Raw genomic sequence first — 19,412 nt, forward strand, 5'->3', positions numbered from 1 at the left:
CAGACCTAGTTTGACCCATATGATGCCAAAATCAGTATTATTTTCCCTGTGAGAACAGTGCAATGCACTGAGCTCAGTGAGTTCCCTCCCAGCTCAGTGCATGCACAGCTCACAGTTGTCCCTGCAGGCTTAAAGTTTTTCCGCACTGTACAAAATGGCGCCTGATGTGCCACTACTAGAGTTCTTGATCTGCTGGCCATCAGGTCTGAGGGCTACTCAGACCCATTCTGGGTGAACCTGTAGGATGTTACATTGTTGCAGTTCACTGAGCCAGAAATGAGTTCACTCCCAGCCCAGTGCATGCACAGTACTGTCCATAGCCTTTGTATCTCTATAGAAAATGGTGCCCAATTCGGTTCTAGAGGGTAGAGTGGGCTGTGAAATCCACCCTGTTCTGGCACTGCCTGTCTGGGATCTGCTGCTCTGTTTCTTCTGGTCAAATCAAACAGACCAGCAGGATGAGCAATTCTTTGTATGGGTTCACCTCTTGAACTCCCAGTGAACACCCCTTCCCATTTCGTTGCTCGTGTAGTTCCAGCAGCCTATGGAGTCCAGATTGCCACTTGCTGAATGCCGCTGGGGTCACTGCAACACCACACTGTTGTCTCCTCTCTTTTCCAGTGTCTGTCAGTCTCCAGATACCCCTCTGCTGTTGTTTTGTCCTCTCCTATTTCCCAGAATGTACCCTGTCTGCTTCATACTGGCTAACGTTTCTTGGTCTGTTTAAACATGTCCCTACCCTATTGCACCAGCTTGATTCTCATATCATTGTTTTACCAGAATATCTGTTGAAAAGATGCCCTTGTAATTTCTACTTCTCTGTCAATAATTGAGGAAAAAACAAAACACTAAATTATTGAAAAATAGTTCCTAATGCATAATTTATTCAACTATTACTTTATTACCAATAACTGTTTACTTTTGCCCCCAAGTATGTGATGCCACAAACATCACTGAAAAAATAAACATAAAAAACCACAATGAATCAAGTAGGTACACCAATTCCCTAATGCTCTAAGTAGGAGCAGGGTTAGCTCAAAAATTCTTAATTAAATGATGATACTTTGTTCAACTCTGCCCAATACCCTTTTACCTGTGTGATCTCAAAACAACAGTGTCACAGTCCTATTGGGATAACTAAAATTCAGTCCAACCATAGGGTTTATAAGCCCTAAAAACGGAAAAGAATTCCTGCTTCTTCTTAGCTTCCCCGCCCCACCATTTGTACACTATCACTGGTAATTCTATATCTAGAAGCTACATCTATTATAAATATCTAACAAAATTTACAATAAAGATTTAGTATGGGCAGCGGCTTAGGTTGTGTCATAATTAGGGGAGTGTTACACTATTGAGAAAAAAGCAGCCAACAGCTGGTGGGCATCCTGGGCCTGCTTAATGCCAAATCTGTGTTAATCATAGCAGTGTGCCACCACAGTTGCCTAGCCTATTCTTTCTCTCTCTCTCTCTCTATTACTATTATTATTATTATTATTATCATTATCATTAGTAAAGGTAAGTGGGGGAGTGCCAGTTCTATGAGATTCGGGGACTGGGAATCCGGCAGGGATTGGATTGCCTGGCCTGGGGTTCTTCAGCTCAAATTGCACAGTGGGTGCTGGGTCCGTGAGCCCCGGGGGTGGAGTTCCTGTGGCGCCTATGTCAACTGGCCTGGGTCCTTAGGTTCACGTATATGGTGGGTGTTGGGTCGATGAGCCCCTGGGATTGGGATCTGGTGGAGACTGAGTTGGCTGGCCTGTGTCCTTAGGCCAATCTGTGTGGTGGTTGGCGGGGGTCTGTGAGCCCTGTGGATGGGGGCTTCTGCAGGGCCCAGGTTGCCTTTCCCAGGTCCTTAGGCCTGGGGTGAGGATTCCAGCAGAGCCTAGGACTCCTGGCCTGGGTTCTTAGGCCTGCCTGCATAGTATCAAGTCTTTGAATCTCAGGGGCGAGGGCTTTGGCAGCTCCCAGGTTACCTGGACCACGTACTATGACCTGTCTGCATTGTGGGTGCTGGTGGTTAGGGGTCCAGCAGGGCATGGGTTGGGCAGCCTAGTTTGTCAATGGCACCAGAAAATGCCCACTAGCCACCCAGTGGCACACTTGTGGATGCTTGGTGTTTGCAGTTGCAAAGGGTCTTGGGAATTCCACAGGTCGGGCAGTGGAAGTACATTAGGGCTCACGTCCAGGATTGGCGGTCTGACAGTAGACTGTATGTGTCAAAACTGGGCCTCATCCTATGGTTCATCTACTCCATGGAATACTACTCAGCTATTAAAAAAAACAAAATGCAGTTCTTTGTGGCCAAATGGGCCAAACTGGAAACCATAATGCTAAGGGAAATGAGCCAATCCCAAAAAGTTAAATACCACATGTTTGCCTTAATTTAAGATGACACGATGTTATGTATAACATGTTATGTTTTGAATGTTATATGTTGTGTATAAACTAAAATTGAAATGTAAGTGAGGTGGTCACAGAAGGTGGCTAGGAACTCGCATTTACTTTTAACATATTGGTTACTCATTACTATGTCAATTAATTCCATAATGATGTAAATTTTTGCTGATGGTATGTTGGAGCTTTCAATTGACTGGGATGATTGATTCAATTGATTGGCTCTGTCTTCAGACCAGAGAGGGTATACCTAAGAAGCCGTTGAACTTGACTGGACAATAAGATGCTGGACTCTATGTTTGGTATATGCTTGCAATGGGGGAATCTCAACTGAACTTGAGCTGTGGTTATGCAACAAGGTGGAGGAATCCACCATGGTGGGAGGGTTTGGGGAGGGGTGGGGAGAACCCAAGTACCTATGAAACTGTGTCACATAATACAATGTAATTAATGAATTAAAAATAATTAAAAAATGCCAAAAAAACCCTGGGCCTCATCAATGGAAAAAATAGAGCAGTGGATGGCAGACTCAGAAGCACACAGAGGATATGGCAGCCAATCAGGGCCTTAAGAGGACATTTGGTACCATAGCAGAGGAAGGATGCCAAAACAAACCGGACAACTACCCCAACCAAGCAATGAAAGCAAATATCTTGGCTAATGGAGACTCTAAGGTTGACTATGTCAGCCAATGGACATTGGAAGGATTTCCTCATCCTTGGATCTGCACGATGACAGCATTTCAAACCTATTGAAACCACTTGAGCAGAACCCTTGCAGTGTCTCCACATCAGGGACCCTGGGTTGATATCAGAAGGCCATTCCTATCACCGGTACCTGGGGTGTTGGTAGGCTGGGTGTGACTTTGCCACTTATCTCCCCACCTTTCCCCAGAAACAAGAAGAAGAAAAATTAAAAAAAAAATTGGAAACAATGGTCTCACCAACTTTCCTCTAACCTTGGTTTCGTCCCACCCTGATCAACTATGTAAACATCATCAACAATAAAATTGCTTTAAAAAATATTCAATGGGTAATACTGTGTTATTCTTTTAGCAACGGTGCTCAGGCATCATCTCTGCAAATGTTGAAAAGAGCCACTGCATCAACAAAGAACTCCAAGCTTTCTCAGGAGTGAACCTACTAGGTACACAGGAAAAGAGGAGTTGCCTTTAATCACTTAAACATGCAGGACATAAATCAGAAATTATTCTCGTGCTAAAAAGAACACGCCAAAATATTAAATGGCAAAAGCTTTTAATTGAACATTTTGCTGAAGTAGCAGGCATGCTGGTAATCCCCCCCAACACAGGTACTCCTGCAATCTTGCACTTCCAGCGGCTCTTCGTGTTCAATGCTTCTTAAAAGCACTTTCTCTGAACTATAGAGGCCCCAAATTCACTGAATTCTGAAGAAGTGACCCACATTTGCTTGAAGGTGCTCAGAGATGTCATAACAGAGGCGCCGATCCATGCGGAGAAACACCTATCAGGAGAAGCGATGATCCTAATGTGGTTCTCTTCAGAAGCTAACGGTTCCAGTTCCTTCAGGAGTCGTTGCTCCAGTCCCCGGAAGAGGGTGCTGCCACCACACAGCACAATTTCTGCAAACAGGTCTTTATGGATGTCAGTGTCACATTTTGCGATGCTGTTGGAGACCATTTCTGAGAGGCCTGGAGTATTAATGCCCATCTTATTAGGTGAAAAAAGAACTTCTGGTACTTTCATCATACTGTCCACAACAGAGATGACATTTCCATCTGGAAGTATGTATTGTCTTGGCGGTATGTATTCCTCCACTCTCTTGTGTAGTGTTTTATCTGATCCCAAAGTGATGCAACACGTCTTCTCCTTGATGTCATCCACTACGGCCTTGTTGAATATGCAGGGTAAGATGTAATTGTTTGCCAGAAGGAGACGGGTCAGGCGATCAGTGATGTCTCTGCCTGCAACACAGAGCTTGCTGACTGCATGAGGCAGAGCATAACCCTCAAAGATGGGGACCACGCAAGTCAGTCCTTCGCCACTGTCAATCACAAGGCCTGTGACACAGGCATACGCATATAGAGCTATTGCTGCATGGTTGGCCAGATAGAAACCTGGAACATTGAATTTCTCAAACATTAACTCTGTAATTCGTTCTCGAGTCTCCCTCGGGTTCAAGGAGGGCTCACTGAGGAGTATGGGCTGTTCGTTAGGTTTTGTTTCCAGCTCTATCTCAAGAACATGGCTCCAGAATTTCTCCATGTCATCCCATGCTGTTACCTGTCCACGTTCTATGGGAAAATGTAAATATAGAGAACGATACTTCCCCAGAGCTTCATCTCCAACAGAGTACTTGGTTTTGTATTTTTTTTTAGAATATATGTTATGTCTAGGATATCCTATAACTGAGCTAAGAACAATACAGGGTGCGATATCTCCAGACCGCCCTGCTTTACAGATTCCTGAGCCATTGTCAATGACTACAGCAGGAACATCTAGCAAGTCTGACTTAAACATGTCTTTACCTTCGCTTCCAGACTTCACTAAAATAAAGACAGACCAGATGGGCCTTCTTATGAGTCAATGGTTACCTCTGGAGGTTTGAAAATGACAAGATTCTAAAATTCTCTGGATTTTGCCCAGATGGAGCTGGTTGGCAGTTCCCAACCCGTCAGAACACCCCGTCTTTAACCCATGGATCCTGTCTCCTTTCTGGTGGCCCACTGTCGGCACAGGCAATTTATAGGCTGGCTGGCTGTATGTAACAATCTCACCATAGCAACAGTTGTCTGGGATAAGCCTCAGAAGGGGGAGGAGCTTGGTTTTAGCCACTAGGGTTCCCTAAATTATGAGATTTTTATCATAATGGGCAAATCATACATATAGATAGATTTAATAAACGCATAAACACAAGGCAGATACCTAATTTTAGAACAAAATCAAGTCATGGGCTGATCCAAGAGAAACTGCCTTCTGTATTGGACTGAGCTGCTCTATGTGGAATGTCAAAGTTATATTTCTCTTTGCTGAAAGGAGAAACTAAACCCCAACATAGTCAGGCTGGAGTGTAAAATATCATAATCTTCTCAAAACAGCTTTTTTTTTCATTTCCTTTATATTTGTTTTTGTGTGTTTTCAAAATATTTGGAGAGAAATTCTAGGCATAATATAATCCACCCATTAAAGTGGAAAATTTCATGTTTTTTAGTATATTCAATGATACCTGAAAATGCTACATCATTTATAATACTTTCCTACATGAAAAGGAAACTCAGGTCCCTTCATCTTTCACTCTCCTCTTCAGAATTCCATGTGAACCACACAAAATATTTTTGTAACTGGATATTTATCTTTTTTGGCCCTTTTTCACATAAATGACATCATATAACAGGTGGTTCTTGGTGTGTGGCATCATTCACTCTAAATCTTCAAGGTTAAGCTGTTTTGGTATAGTACATTTTATGTATCAGTCAGTTGATGGACCTTTGCTATACCTTTGCCATTTAATTATTATAAACTATGCTGATGCAAAGTGATACTGCATATGGGTTTGTGCGAACCTGGGCATTTTTTCCTCATAGGTATAGCCCTACAAGGCATTTCCTGCTGCGTCTTATGACAATTCTTTTGAATTCAGGGTTCTGTAAATCTGCTTTGCTATTGAAAATGGCTATGACTGTTTACATTTCTATTCTTTTTTTTAAAGATTTATTTATTTTTATTGGGAAGGCAGATATACAGAGAAGAGGAAAGACAGAAAGATCTTCCATCCAATGATTCACTACCCAAGCGGCTACAATGGCTGGAGTTGAGCCAATCTGAAGCCAGAAGCCAGGAGCTTCTTTCGGGTCTCCCATGTGAGTGCAGGTTTTCAAAGCTTTGGGCCATCCTCAGCTGCTTTCCCAGGCTACAAGCAGGGAGTTGGACTGGAGGCAGGGGTGCTGGGATTAGAACTGGCACCCATATGGGATCCCAATGTATTCAACGCGAGGACTTTAACCACTAGCCTATCACGCCGGGCCCTACATTTCCATCCTTAATGTTTGAGACTTTTTCACCTGCTCCTCAACATTATTGTCCCTCTTTTGACTCTATGCATTGCAGTATGTAAGAATTGTTATCACATTCTGATTTTTAAAGTGTTTACTTATCATGGTTTTATTTATTTGCAAGGCAGTTTGACAAGAAAATACAGGGAGAGGAGATCTATCAGCTTGCTCACTCCGCAGCATCTGTGACAACTGGGCTTGCAGTCCATCTGGGTGTCACATAGAAGTGCCAGGAACCCAATGCAACTGAGCCACCACATGCTTCCTCCCAGAATGTACATTAGCAGGAACCTCAAGTCAAGGGTGGAAGCAGGACTATGTCCCACATACTCCCACACAGGGCACATATGACTTAATCTGGTATACTGGATTAAATAACTGATAATAAATCATGTCAAGCATATTTTCAAGTACTTATTGTTTCATATCTTAAAATTTCCTTTTTAGAAATGTCTATGAAGTTTCTTGCATCTCTTTAATTAGGCTGTCTTCCAAAAATTGAGTGATAAATGTTCTTCATATACTCTGGGTGTTAGTCTTCAACAGATACATTATTTGTAAATATGTTCTCCTATTCTGTATTGTCATTTTTATTATATTCATAGTGTCCTAAAAGTTACACAAGTTTTTAATTTTGATATAATTCCATTTATAAATTTTATCATTCCTTGCTTACATTTTTGTGTTACAGCTAAGAGTTCATTGCAAATTTAGACCATGAGTCATATCTATCCCTACATTTCTCACAAGTTTTCCTTGTATACATCAGATTTAAAATAGAATTATGGTAATTTTTTGTACAAGTTGTGAGTTGAGTTTCTAATTTCATTCTTTTGAATGTGACTCCCCAGTCATTCCAATATCATTTGCTGAGGAAACAGGTCTTTCTCAGGCTGAATAGCTATCATTGTTGCCATAAAATAGTTGATTCATTGTTGATTCATTGTTGTGGTGCACCAGGTTAGATGCCAGTCAATGACAGCAAAATCCCATATGAGTTCCTATTTTAGCCCCTGTTGCTCCACTTGTAACACAGCTCCTTGCTAACATGCCTGGAAAATCAGTGTTTAGGGCCCAAGTCCTGGAGCCCCTGCATCCACAAAGGAGACCTATATGGACGTTAGGTCACTGGTTATGGCTTGGCCCAATGGCCTATTTTCATTTCATCCATAAGTGTATTTTACTTCTTCTCATCAAATATGCATGAATCTACTTTCTTCTTTTGGTTAAACCCCTGGTTAGAATGAGTAAGTAACTACAGCAGATATCCTTGTCTTGTTCATGGGGAACAACTAGGGAGATTTTTTTAATAGATTGATTTATTTTTATTGGAAATGTAGATTTACTGAGAAAAGGAGGTAAAGAAAGATCTTTCATCTGCTTGTTCACTTCCCAAGTGTCCACAACGACTGGAGCTGAGAAAATCAGAAGTCAAGAGCCAGGAACTTCCTTTGGCCCTCCCGTACAAGTGCAGGATGCCAATGCTTTGGGCCATACTCTATTGCTTTCCCAGGTCCCAAGCAAGGAGCTCGACGGAAGGAGGAGCAGCTGGGACACTAACCAGCTCCCATATGGTATCCTGGCACATGCAAGGTCAGGATTTAGGCACTGAGCCATGACACTGCACGCTAGGTTTTTTTTTTTTTTAACAAATAACTGTAATGATACTTATGATATTTTTACAAATACAAAATTCTCAAGCTGAAGATTTACCCTTCCTTTTCTAACCTTTTAATGTTTTCATCACAAAAGAGTGATTTTCCTTTTATTCAAACAGTTTATCTGGTGAGAATAGTTTACATAATATAATTATTCTAATGAATTGGTATACCTGATAATCTTCAGATACAAATCTAAATGCATACATATATGCATAAACATTGTATAACTGATATTAATACCACTTCTTATACATATTTATCTCATATATACATATTATTATATATGCATTACATTTGGTAAATTTGGCTTGTATATATTTTGTTTAGGACTTTGAAATTCATATTGATAAGTGATACTGGTGTAGCTTTCATATATACTATATATATATCACAAACTATATGTATATATATCACAAACTATATATATATATATATATGCATATATATATATATATATATATATATGCAGTTTGTTTCAGCATCAGGATAATTCTAGCCTTGTAGAATGAATTTGGGGGTATATTCTCATCCTTCATTATTTGGAAGAGCTTTCAATCAATGCTTTTTTGATTTTTCTTTTAAATATAACCCACAAAACAGCTTGATCCCAAGATTGTCTGCTTCTGATTAAGCTTCCTGTTAATATGCCTGACAAAGCACTGTAAGATGGCCCAAGTACTTGTGCCACTTCCACCTATGTGGGAGATAAGGATGATTTCCTTTTTAAAGTATTTACTTGAATGGCAGTTACAGTCAGACAGAGAGACATAGAGAGAGAGAGTGCTCCACCTCCTAGTTCACCTCCAAAATGTTTACAATAGTCAGGGCTGGGTAAAGCCGAGGCTGGAACCAGAAGGAACCAAGGCCTCCATCTACAGTTCGGCTGCATAGGCCCAATCACTGAAGTCATATTCTGTTGCTTTCCCAGTTAATTAGCAGAGACCTGGGTCAGAAGTAGAGTATCCCGGACTTCAAGAGGTTCACATAAGAGGTGTCGGCATCACAAGCAAGGACTAAATACTCTGAGTCCTGCAGCCATTTGGGGCATGAGGCAGCAGGTATAAGATCTGTTTTCTCTGCCTTTCTTGGTATTTCTTTTTCTGTCTGTCACTGTGCCTTTCAAATAAACAAATGCATGTTTAAAAATAAGTACATATTTTAGAGAACATGGCAGTGAAATAATCTGGACCTAACCTTTTCTTTATTTATAATTTACGATTATTAAATAAATCTCTTACTTGGTACAGATACATTAATATTATTTATTCATTTTAAAGTCAGTTTCAGTGATTTGTGTCACCCTAACATTTTTTCCATTTTATTTGAGTTATATGAAATGACATAATATTGTTCCATTTTATATTATAATTCTCATTTATTTTCATAAATTTAGTTAACAATATCTGCTCTATTTTGCTTAACCTTTCAAAAGAAAGGGCTTTTAGTTTCATAAATTTCTCCATTTTTCTAGTCTATATTGAATAATTTTGATGTAATCAAAATTTCATTTGTTCTTTAAAAATTTAATTTATATTTTTTTCCTAATGACTTATAGTAGGAGCAAACCATATATATATATATATATGCAGTTGCTCACTGAATTAGTTAATGTGTATGTTTAGCATGTTAAGTGATGGTATTTTGTGAATGCAATAAACAGATATAATCAGCTGACATAAAAGAGAGACTGCCAAACGTAATGTAGATAAACACCATCCAATCAGATTAAGGCTTTTAGAAGAAAAAAATGAGTTTTCTTTAAGAAGAAATTCTACTTCATGATTCCAACAAGTTTGCTTGACTTTCCAGCCTACTGAACTGCTTTATGTATTAGAGACTCAAGACTGAAATGTTATATCCCACTTGATTTCTTTAGCTGACAGCCTGCCTTATAAATTTTGGACTTATGTGTAATATATCCCTGTTTTCAAGAAAAAGTAGTATGTATGTTAGTGGATATAATACCTACATATGATGTTCATATGACAAAATCTAAAAAACTTGTTACATCATAAATTTAATTATTGAAAGAACTATATAAATCATTTTCTCAATCTCTATGTATTCAAATATATAGAAAGTCGATACGTATGCATGCATATGTATTACTATATAATAATTCTATAAATATCACATACTTTTATTAACTATCATTTTCTTGAATAAATATTTATTGGCTGCATTTCTTGAGGACTTCCTCTGTACACCATATAGCCACTTACATGCATGTTTTTTTCTGTGTGTGAGTGTTTATGTGTGTAAATGGGAGACAGCTAATATATGCATTAGGAAGGCAGTACAAAAGTTTCTAGACTTGGGATCCAAGATGGCAGAATAGGGTAAAGACACACTGATTTTGTCAGGGAAAGGTTAACAAGGGAGAGAATCACAAAATGCAATCGCAGGTTACAGTATGGAAAGATGGGTAGTGAAAACAATTTCTCAGGGCACAAAAACAGCAGGAGGTAGCACTTGGCCAGATTTCCTCCAAAACTCCATGAGAAAGTTGGAAAAGTGCAATGATGGGAGGAGAATGAGATGATTCCTGTCACAGTCACGGGATCCACCGATCCTGTGTTCCTACACAAGCCAAGGAAGAGCGGGGATGCTCCTGCACATAGGAGCATGGAGTAGAGTAGAATGTGAACCCCAGCCCTCCTTATCACATGTGGATCCATTAATCCATGGGCCAGAGGGCGCCATTTGGGTCAGAGGCCTGGCTCCAACCACTGAGACCCCATATTGGGACAGCAAAGTGCCTGGAAAAATAGTAATTTGTGCATTTTCCAGGCTTGGTAGGAGTATACATCTGGCTCTCTGCTGGGCTTTTGTGTAATCTGGTATTAAAAACTCATTTCACTGACCAAATGAGGATCCCATAGGTTCCATCCAAAGACTAGATTCAACTAATTCACTGGCTTAGCTTCTTGCAGGTTCCAGAAAGAAAACAGGTCCGTGTTCCCCACTGATCTAAGGTCTAGATCAGAGAATGAGTCAGGAACTGGACACTAAACAGAAACAGAAGTCTGTCTGCAAATCTAGAAACTAAGAAATCAAGACTTATGAACTCATAGATAGCTGGCTTCTGCAAGGTTGGTGCAGCTGTGTGGAGCTCTGTGGAGTTGTGTGGAGCTGTGTGCACCTTGGGATTGTAGGAAAACTGCACACACAAATTACAAGAAAGCTGTGACCTCACATTTACAAGTAGTGGATAGCTTGATCCCAAGGCACACACAGAGCTCCACAGATTTCTTGTATGGCACAAGTACCAGTGTGGGTAGTGGTCACAGCCACAGTGGAATAACCTGGGTTATAAATTACTTCAAAACAACCAGTGGAAAGTGATGTTTAAATTGGTAGTAGTGAATGCTAACTCCGCAGGGAGGACAGGTAGGTGATCCATCACACCTAACTGGAATATTACTAGGTACTCTCATCCCATAGTTGAGGATTGACCAGAGTACATGGCCCACACCAAGTGCACACTACTGAATCCCCACACTACTGGATCCCTTTAAAAGATTTGATGTACCTTTAAAATCACAGCAACAGGGGACCGGCGCAGTGGCCCAGCGGCTAAAGGCCTAGCCTTGAACGCACCTGGGTCCCATATGGGAACCGGGTCTAACCCCAGCAGCACCACTTCCCATCCAGCACCCTGTTTGTGGCCTGGGAAAGCAGTCGAGGATGGCCCAAAGCCTCGGGACCCTGCACCCGCGTGGGAAACCTGGAGGAAGTTCCTGGCTCCTGGCTTCAGACTGGTGCAGAACTGGCCATTGCCGTCACTTGGGGAGTGAATCATTGGATGGAAGATCTTTCCCTCTGTCCCTCCTCCTCTATATATATATCTGACTTTGCAATAAAAATAAATAAATCTAAAAAAAATCGCAGCAACACAGCTCAAAGATAACATGTACCTGAAGAGAAAAGCCACTAATGTGCATTGCAGTGCTCAAGGGTCAAAGGAGCTACACAAACAGTATGAACAAGGAACACAACATAATGCTCAAAGGTGGATACAATCATTTCAATCTTGAAATTTGAAAATGAAGACACAGAAGAGATTCTGGATAACAAATTTTTAAAAATCATAAACATTTCGAAGACAACGAAGAGCAGATGCACAAGAAATGAAGCAATCGTTCTCAGATATTTTTTTAAAAAATCAAACTGAATTATTGGAAATAAATAATTTGTTATTACAAATAAAAAATACAATGGAAAGTCTTAAGAGCAGAGTGAATGAGAGAAGAAAAAAATTCTGAGCTATAATTCTTGGAGAAAACCTCAGTCAGACAAAAATCTAGAAGAAAAATTGTGCAAAACAACAACAAAACTCTCCAAGGTTTATGTGATGCCATCAAACGCTCAGGTGTCCATGTCTTAGCAGTTCCTGACAGAATGGAAACAAGGGCGAGGAGCCACACACAGTGGTGTAGCACATTAATACTTGAGTTTGTTTACTTCTGACTCTGGCTAGCACAAATTAGTCTTAGTTTTCAAAGTTAAAGTGAATTTTTATATGATAAAATAATATTTTGTACTGCTATGCTCTGTTTTAAATGTTTATATTCCCTAAAATTACTTGTTGGTAATTAGTCCCCAGTCCAATAGGAGCAGGATCTGGGGCCTTCTGGAGGTTATTAAGTGAGCCCTCAACAATGGGATCAATATCTTATAAAAGGACTCCATGGGGCCTCTTAGCCCTTTTCAACCTTCTGTCTTCTGCCATGGGAAGGCATGTTACAAAGAAACTATGGAGCAGAGGGAAAAACCTTCAACACTAAACATACTGGAGATTTGATCTTGAACTTCGCAGCTTCGAGAACAATGAGGAGTAATATTTTTTATTCATAAATTACACAATCGAAGGTTTTCTGTGATGACACTTTAATAGAATGAGGAATTGTTCGTCTGCAGAAATTAACTGTGGTCCATGTTCAGAATGACTTTCAATATAAAGAACTTTCTTCTGCTTGATACTGCAGAGTTGTAACGTTGAAGTAAAAATTTGGATCTGTATTTTATAAGCTATATGCATACGTAAAATCTTGTGTTTTTTTAAAGGTTAATTTATGTTTATTATAAAATCAGATATACAGAGAGGAGGAGAAACAGAGAGGAAGATCTTCCATCTGATGATTCATTCCCCATGTGGCCACAATGGCCGGTGCCATGCTGACCCAAACCCAGGAGCCCAAAGGCTCTTCTTGGTGTCCCAAATGGGTGCAGGGTTCCAAGGCTTTGGGCCGTCCTCGACTATTTTTCCAGGCCACAAGCAGGGAGCCGGATGGGAAGCAGAGTTGCTGGGATTAGACCTGGCGCCCATATGGGATCCTGGCACGTTCAAGGCTAGGCCTTTAGCTGTTAGGGTATCGCGCCAGGCCCAAAATCTTGTTCTTAAAATATGGGACAAGTTTAATAATCCCTGCTAGACACTTTCAAAAATTTTATTCAGTGTATGAATCTCTTGCTTCATGGGATTCAGCTTTATGTGTGGGGTTCAATTTGAATTCTCACCTTATCTGTGTCACTTAGTTTTTTATCTTAACAAACACAATCAAATTCACTGGATGAACATTATATTTAGATTCCTATTACTCTGGGTTGCATATATCTTTTTTACAGGCCTAACAAGGATTCCCTTTGTTTAAGCCTACCCATGTATAGAAACACATTATGACATGTATGCTGCATTTTAGCTATACTACTGATGCCTCTAAATCTTGTTTATGAAATATTAACTTGTTATCATTTCAGATGGATAAAGGTCCAAGTTCAAATAACGGACATTTTGTTTCACTGTAATAATGAAAACTAGTAACATGTTAATATATGATACATTACGATCTGAAGAAACACACCATGTAATGCCTATATCTCCATCTAATTTCATGAGAGTGTCAGAATGCATTATTGACTCATGTTATTTATTTTTGTATAATATGGAAGATGTAGCCATGTTACTCAAATAGTGTGCCATGAAAAGGAAATGTTCAAATGCTTCATCGCAGTTTTCTCTTCTATATAAATAATTTTCTAACACTTCTTCAAAGGCTAGATTTCACAAAAATTATTGATCTGAAATGATAGAATCAAGGCTAACATGTAAAGAAAGGGCATGTCTAACACGGACCCTAGTCTTTCCAGTCACAAAGTTAAATGTCACAGCAATCATCCAAGTATATAACTTACACAAGTTGGCTGGGATATTATTCAAAAAACTGGCAGAATCTCAGTGAAAAAGGCTTCTGGCACTTTTGGTTTGCTATATTCCTACTCCTCTCTCCCCCATATCCACAACTGCCTTGAAAGCCAACAGGTTTATAATCACAGAGAAAATCAGAAGACTTTAAAACTTAGTGAGGGTGAATGTGGTTTGGAGTTCAGTCAAAATTCCAGTTTCAAAAATGAAATGTCTTTATTAGTTTTCTCTGTCCATGAAGAACAGCCTCTCAATACTGTGTTTATTTGACTTATTAGATTGCCCAGAGTGGATAGATCTTTTTTCTTCCTGAAGTTATTACTGGAAAGAATCAAAAGGCAATTGTTGAACATCTGCCTTCCTAAGATGGTGGATATCACTGCAGCAAGTGGTAAAGTAAACCGAACTTCAAAGGAAGTTCTGAGGATCATGTTCCTGAACAGGCTTTGATAACACCCCCCAGCACATCCTTGGGGATCTAAAAGGCTATTCATTATGTGTAGCTCTTATGGGATGTGAATATGCTCAGAAAATGCATGTGATGGTCCTATGTTCCTACTGTTAGAAAAATCAGTCTCAGAATAATAGTTAACAGAAATAAAATCTTTGGGAAAAATCCAACGTTCTTGCAGAACATGAGCACTCAATATATGGGTAACAGTAGTAGCACCAAATGTATAAAGGGCAACTCTAAAAAAAAAATTCTATTGCTAATATAATAATAGTGAAAGATCAAATTCTTATCTAATATCAGGAAAAACATGAATAAGTTTTCTTAAGAGTTCTATTTGATATTAAATCGCATGTCCAATCAAATACGATCAGGTAAGCAATGAATTTCAAGGTACTCAGATTGGAAAGGAGGTAAAACAATCTGTATGTTCAGAAAACTGTTTTCATACCACAAATCCTAATGCATGTACAACATATACACCCACCTGCACGCTCAAATACAATGAAGTACAACGATCAATGTAAAAAATAAAGCCTTTCTAAAGAATCCTCATAAAAATATGAACATGTCATTTCAATTTTCATGTATGATACAAAGAATAAAGTGTTCAAGAGTAAACTTAACAAAATATTTGCAAAGCATATACACATTTAGAGAAAATTTTAAAAATTGTAACAAGTTGGAATCTCCCAAGCTAATGACAGAGTACCTAATGTTGTCAACCTGAAAACATTAAATTGACTTAGTGATTGAGCATATTTTTTATTAAATATGATTTATTTTATTTGCAAAGGAGAGATACTGAGAAAAAAAATCCTTACCCACCAGTTCAGTTACCAAATTCTTGCAACATCTGGGGCTGGGCCATGCTGAAGCCAGCACACAAGGGGGACCCAGTGCAGCTCATGTAGGTAGCAGGGACACAGCTTTCCGAGCTATCACTGCTGCAGCCATGTGTCTATGCATCACCAGTAACCAGAAACCAGGGTCTGGAGTCGGACAGATTCCCGATTCCATTAGAACTGCATTGGGGGACATCAGCACCCCTCTATCATTTAATGGACAGATCATCGAGATAGAAAATCAACAAAGGTATTTCAGATTTGAACCATATCACTGAGCAAATTGAACTATGTAATATTTACAGAACATCTCAACCAACAGCGATAACGTAAACATTCTTCTCATCAGCGTGTGGTACTTTCTTTAGGACAGATCATACATCAAGACAAAATCCATTTCAGTAATTTTTTAAAAGATCAGAATTATCACATATCTTTTCAGACTATACAAAGATAAAAATAGAAATCAAGAACAATGGAATAACAGAAAAAGAAAACTACAAACTCATATTCCAGATGAATTAGATGCTAAAATTCTCAACAAAATTCTAGCAATCTGAATCCAATACATCAACATGATCAGAAATCATGAGCAATTAGGATTTCTCAAAGATTCAAGCTGACTTAACATCTGCAAATTAATAAATGCAAATCACGTCAGCAGAATGAAGATCAAATCCACCATTGTCATCTCAACAGATGGAAAATATCACTTCATGATAAAAATCCTGCACAAATTAAATATGGAAGAAACAAATCTCAATCATTTTGAAGCTATATACAGGCTATATATGACAAACAGCCAATATAATACCAGAGAGGAAAAAAGTGAACTTATTTCACCTTACATCTGGAATAAGCTGAAGATATACACTTTCACTACTTTTACCCATTACAGTTTGGGGAATACAAATAAAACAATTATAGAGAAGGAGTAAATAAATGGCATCAAAATGGGAAAAGGGGAAGTCAAAATTCTGTTAGCAGATGACATGGACAAAGATACTGAATTACTGAAAGAAAATTTAGGGGACCATGTTAACATACTGTTGTAGGTGACAACTTCTTGATTGAAACCCCCCAATACAGGCAACAATGGAAAACTTAAACAAATAGTATTATATCAAATACAGAAGCTTCTGTACAACAATGGAAACAACCAGTAGTGTGAACAGAAATCCAATGGAATGGGAAATATATTTGCAGGCTACCTACCTGACAAAGGACTAATATTTACATGATACCAACAATAACAGTTATATATACATATATACAGGGGTTGGAATTGTGGTACAAAGTGTTAAGCCACAGCTTACAAAACTGACATCCCATATGGGTGCCAATTTCAATACAGGCAGCTCCATTTCCAATCCAGTTCCTTCTATTGCTCCTTGAAAAGCAACAGAAGACAACACAGGTCATTGGGCCTTTGCAACACATGGGAGAGCTGGATGAAACTCCTGACTCCTGCTTTTCATCTTGCCCACCTGTGGCCATTATAACCATCTGGGGAGTGAAGCAGCAGATAGGATATCTCTCTGTGTATCCTTACCTCTATGTTAATCTTCCTTTCAAATAAAATTAAAAAATATAAATGCTTCAAAATAAATCCAACTGAGCTGCAAAATGGGCGAAGAACCTCAACAGATAGTTCTCAAAGTAAATACAAAATAGCCAATAAATATGTGATATCACCAGGCATCTAGGAAAACCACAATGAGCTATCACTTTACACAGATAAATATATTCTCCCTTAATGTTAGGATATGAAGTTTTAAAACAATGAATGAAGAAGAAAAAAAAAAGAAAGGCTATGTGTATCAATACTGCCGCAAGTATAATTTGTCTAATATTTTATTTATGCTTTCTTCAAATTGCTAACATATATATCACTATACTTTTAATAATCTATGATTACTTCTAAATTTACTGTACATAGAGTGAAAAATGATATATTTTCATTTAGTTGTTGCTATAGATTTTGCCCTTTTTGTTCATATTTCTTTTTTTAAACTTTTGTTCAATGCTTTTTATAGTGGTGTATTATGCTTTGGGATATAAAATAACTACATATTATCTAAAAAATTTAAATGAAAGATAGTGAGGGAGGAGGAGGTGTGGTAAAATATTCTTAGATTTTCCCGTGACCATTATCAGCAGAAAGGGTGAGCATATCATCTTAATTTGTCTGACAATTTATGAGAAAATAACAATGAAAATTTCATACCCAGGAAATGCCTAAAGTTAGAAGAAATCTAAGACAATTAATGACCATATCAATTAAATTCTTATTGCTTGTATATTACTCTTTCCTATTTGCTTTGTTAACTTTCATATCACAACACATTAAAAAGCTGTACAAAATTATTTCATATTCATTTCTTGAACTCCACTTATATACACATATATATGTATAATCATAGGCAATGATTTTTTTATGTTTGATTTTATGTCTTATTTTAGGATGATAATAAAATATTGCACAACAAATCAAATAATACTTCTTATAGAATATAATGTCTCTTATGTCACTTTGTAGTGTTTCATTGCTTTCTACTTCCTGAGTATTGTTAAATAACATAAGCAATATCATGGTTTTATGAAACAAGAAGAATTAATTTCATTAGCTTTTCATTGTGTGTTGAAATAATTTTATCTTTACCTTTTTTGTATCATTTATTGGTAAATATGTGTAATGTTCCAACAAGACATTAAGTATATGGTGATGTGAAAGTGAAATCTTCAGTTTATAATCTATTGTGATATACTAATTTATGGGAATATTGTATCAAAATATTACAGCATCCTGTCTTGTGGGTTTACATTTTCAAACGACTCCTCATTTGCCAAGTTACTATGGTGTCAGTATAATTTTTCTACATCATAAAACATCTTGAAATTCTTTGTAATTGTAAGGTTATGGGGCCTTTAAGAAATGTTTAAATGGCGAGGGTTCTGGCTCTAACTAACTATTACTTTAGGAAGCACAATATTGCAAAAGCACAGTTAGTATATCAAGAGCAGGTTGTAATAGAGTGTTTGACTCTCTCTTCCACATGTGCCTAACTGTTCTTTGTATTTTCAGTCTGTCTTGGAGCTACAGGAAGCCAAATGTGTGTTGGTAGCATATTATTGCAACTTCAGAACCATAAGCCAAAATAAGCCTCTTTTCTTTAAACATTACACATTCTCAAGTGTTCTATTATAGCAATGGAAAAAGGACTAAGACAGAACATTGGTGGTATAGAGTGGGATGTTGTTATGACAATACGTAAAAAGAAAAAGTAGCTTTATACATGTGTAATGGGTATTGGAAAAGTTTAGAGTAGGTTTTTTTCCACTCCATGGTGCTGTAATTTTGTTTGTCATTGTTGTTATTGTTAATGATGATGTTTCTAAATCATACAAGTTGTTGAACTTATTTCGTGACTTCTCATTTAAGGGAATATATAATGATGAAGTAATAGAGACTACCATATCCAGATGTGGAGATATAATGCTGTGATGGAGTAATACAGACTACCATATCCAGCTGTGGGGATACAATGCAATATGCATCTCTGCTTTCAAATCAAAGATGGATTTCCAATGAAACTTGGAAATGTGTAGACAATGGAATGTTGAACTGCCTGACATTGTCTGTATCAGCAATGTTGTGGCACACTTAAATAACAGACTGATGGAATCGTGACTCCTTATGAAGAACTATTATAACAATGTGGGGAAAATCAGTCATGGGGTGGAATTTGAGGGGATGGAAATCTAAGACTCTATGAAATTGTAACATAAAATTTAAAAATTCAAACTAAAAATTTAATAAAAGA

At 38.2% G+C, this 19,412-nt stretch overlaps 1 protein-coding gene across 1 annotated transcript; it reads right to left on the bottom strand.

Moving 5' to 3' along the window:
* Positions 1-3,674: 3,674 nt before the first annotated feature.
* On the bottom strand, positions 3,675-5,122 carry LOC101533021 (actin-related protein T1-like). Its single transcript, XM_004587676.4, has one exon. The coding sequence runs from the start codon at positions 4,892-4,894 to the stop codon at positions 3,755-3,757; it is 1,140 nt and encodes a 379-aa protein (XP_004587733.2). The 5' UTR covers positions 4,895-5,122; the 3' UTR covers positions 3,675-3,754.
* Between the last annotated feature and the right edge of the window lie 14,290 nt (positions 5,123-19,412).

This window comes from Ochotona princeps, chromosome X (assembly GCF_030435755.1).
Source record: "Ochotona princeps isolate mOchPri1 chromosome X, mOchPri1.hap1, whole genome shotgun sequence".
In the NCBI taxonomy this organism is placed as follows: domain Eukaryota; kingdom Metazoa; phylum Chordata; class Mammalia; order Lagomorpha; family Ochotonidae; genus Ochotona; species Ochotona princeps.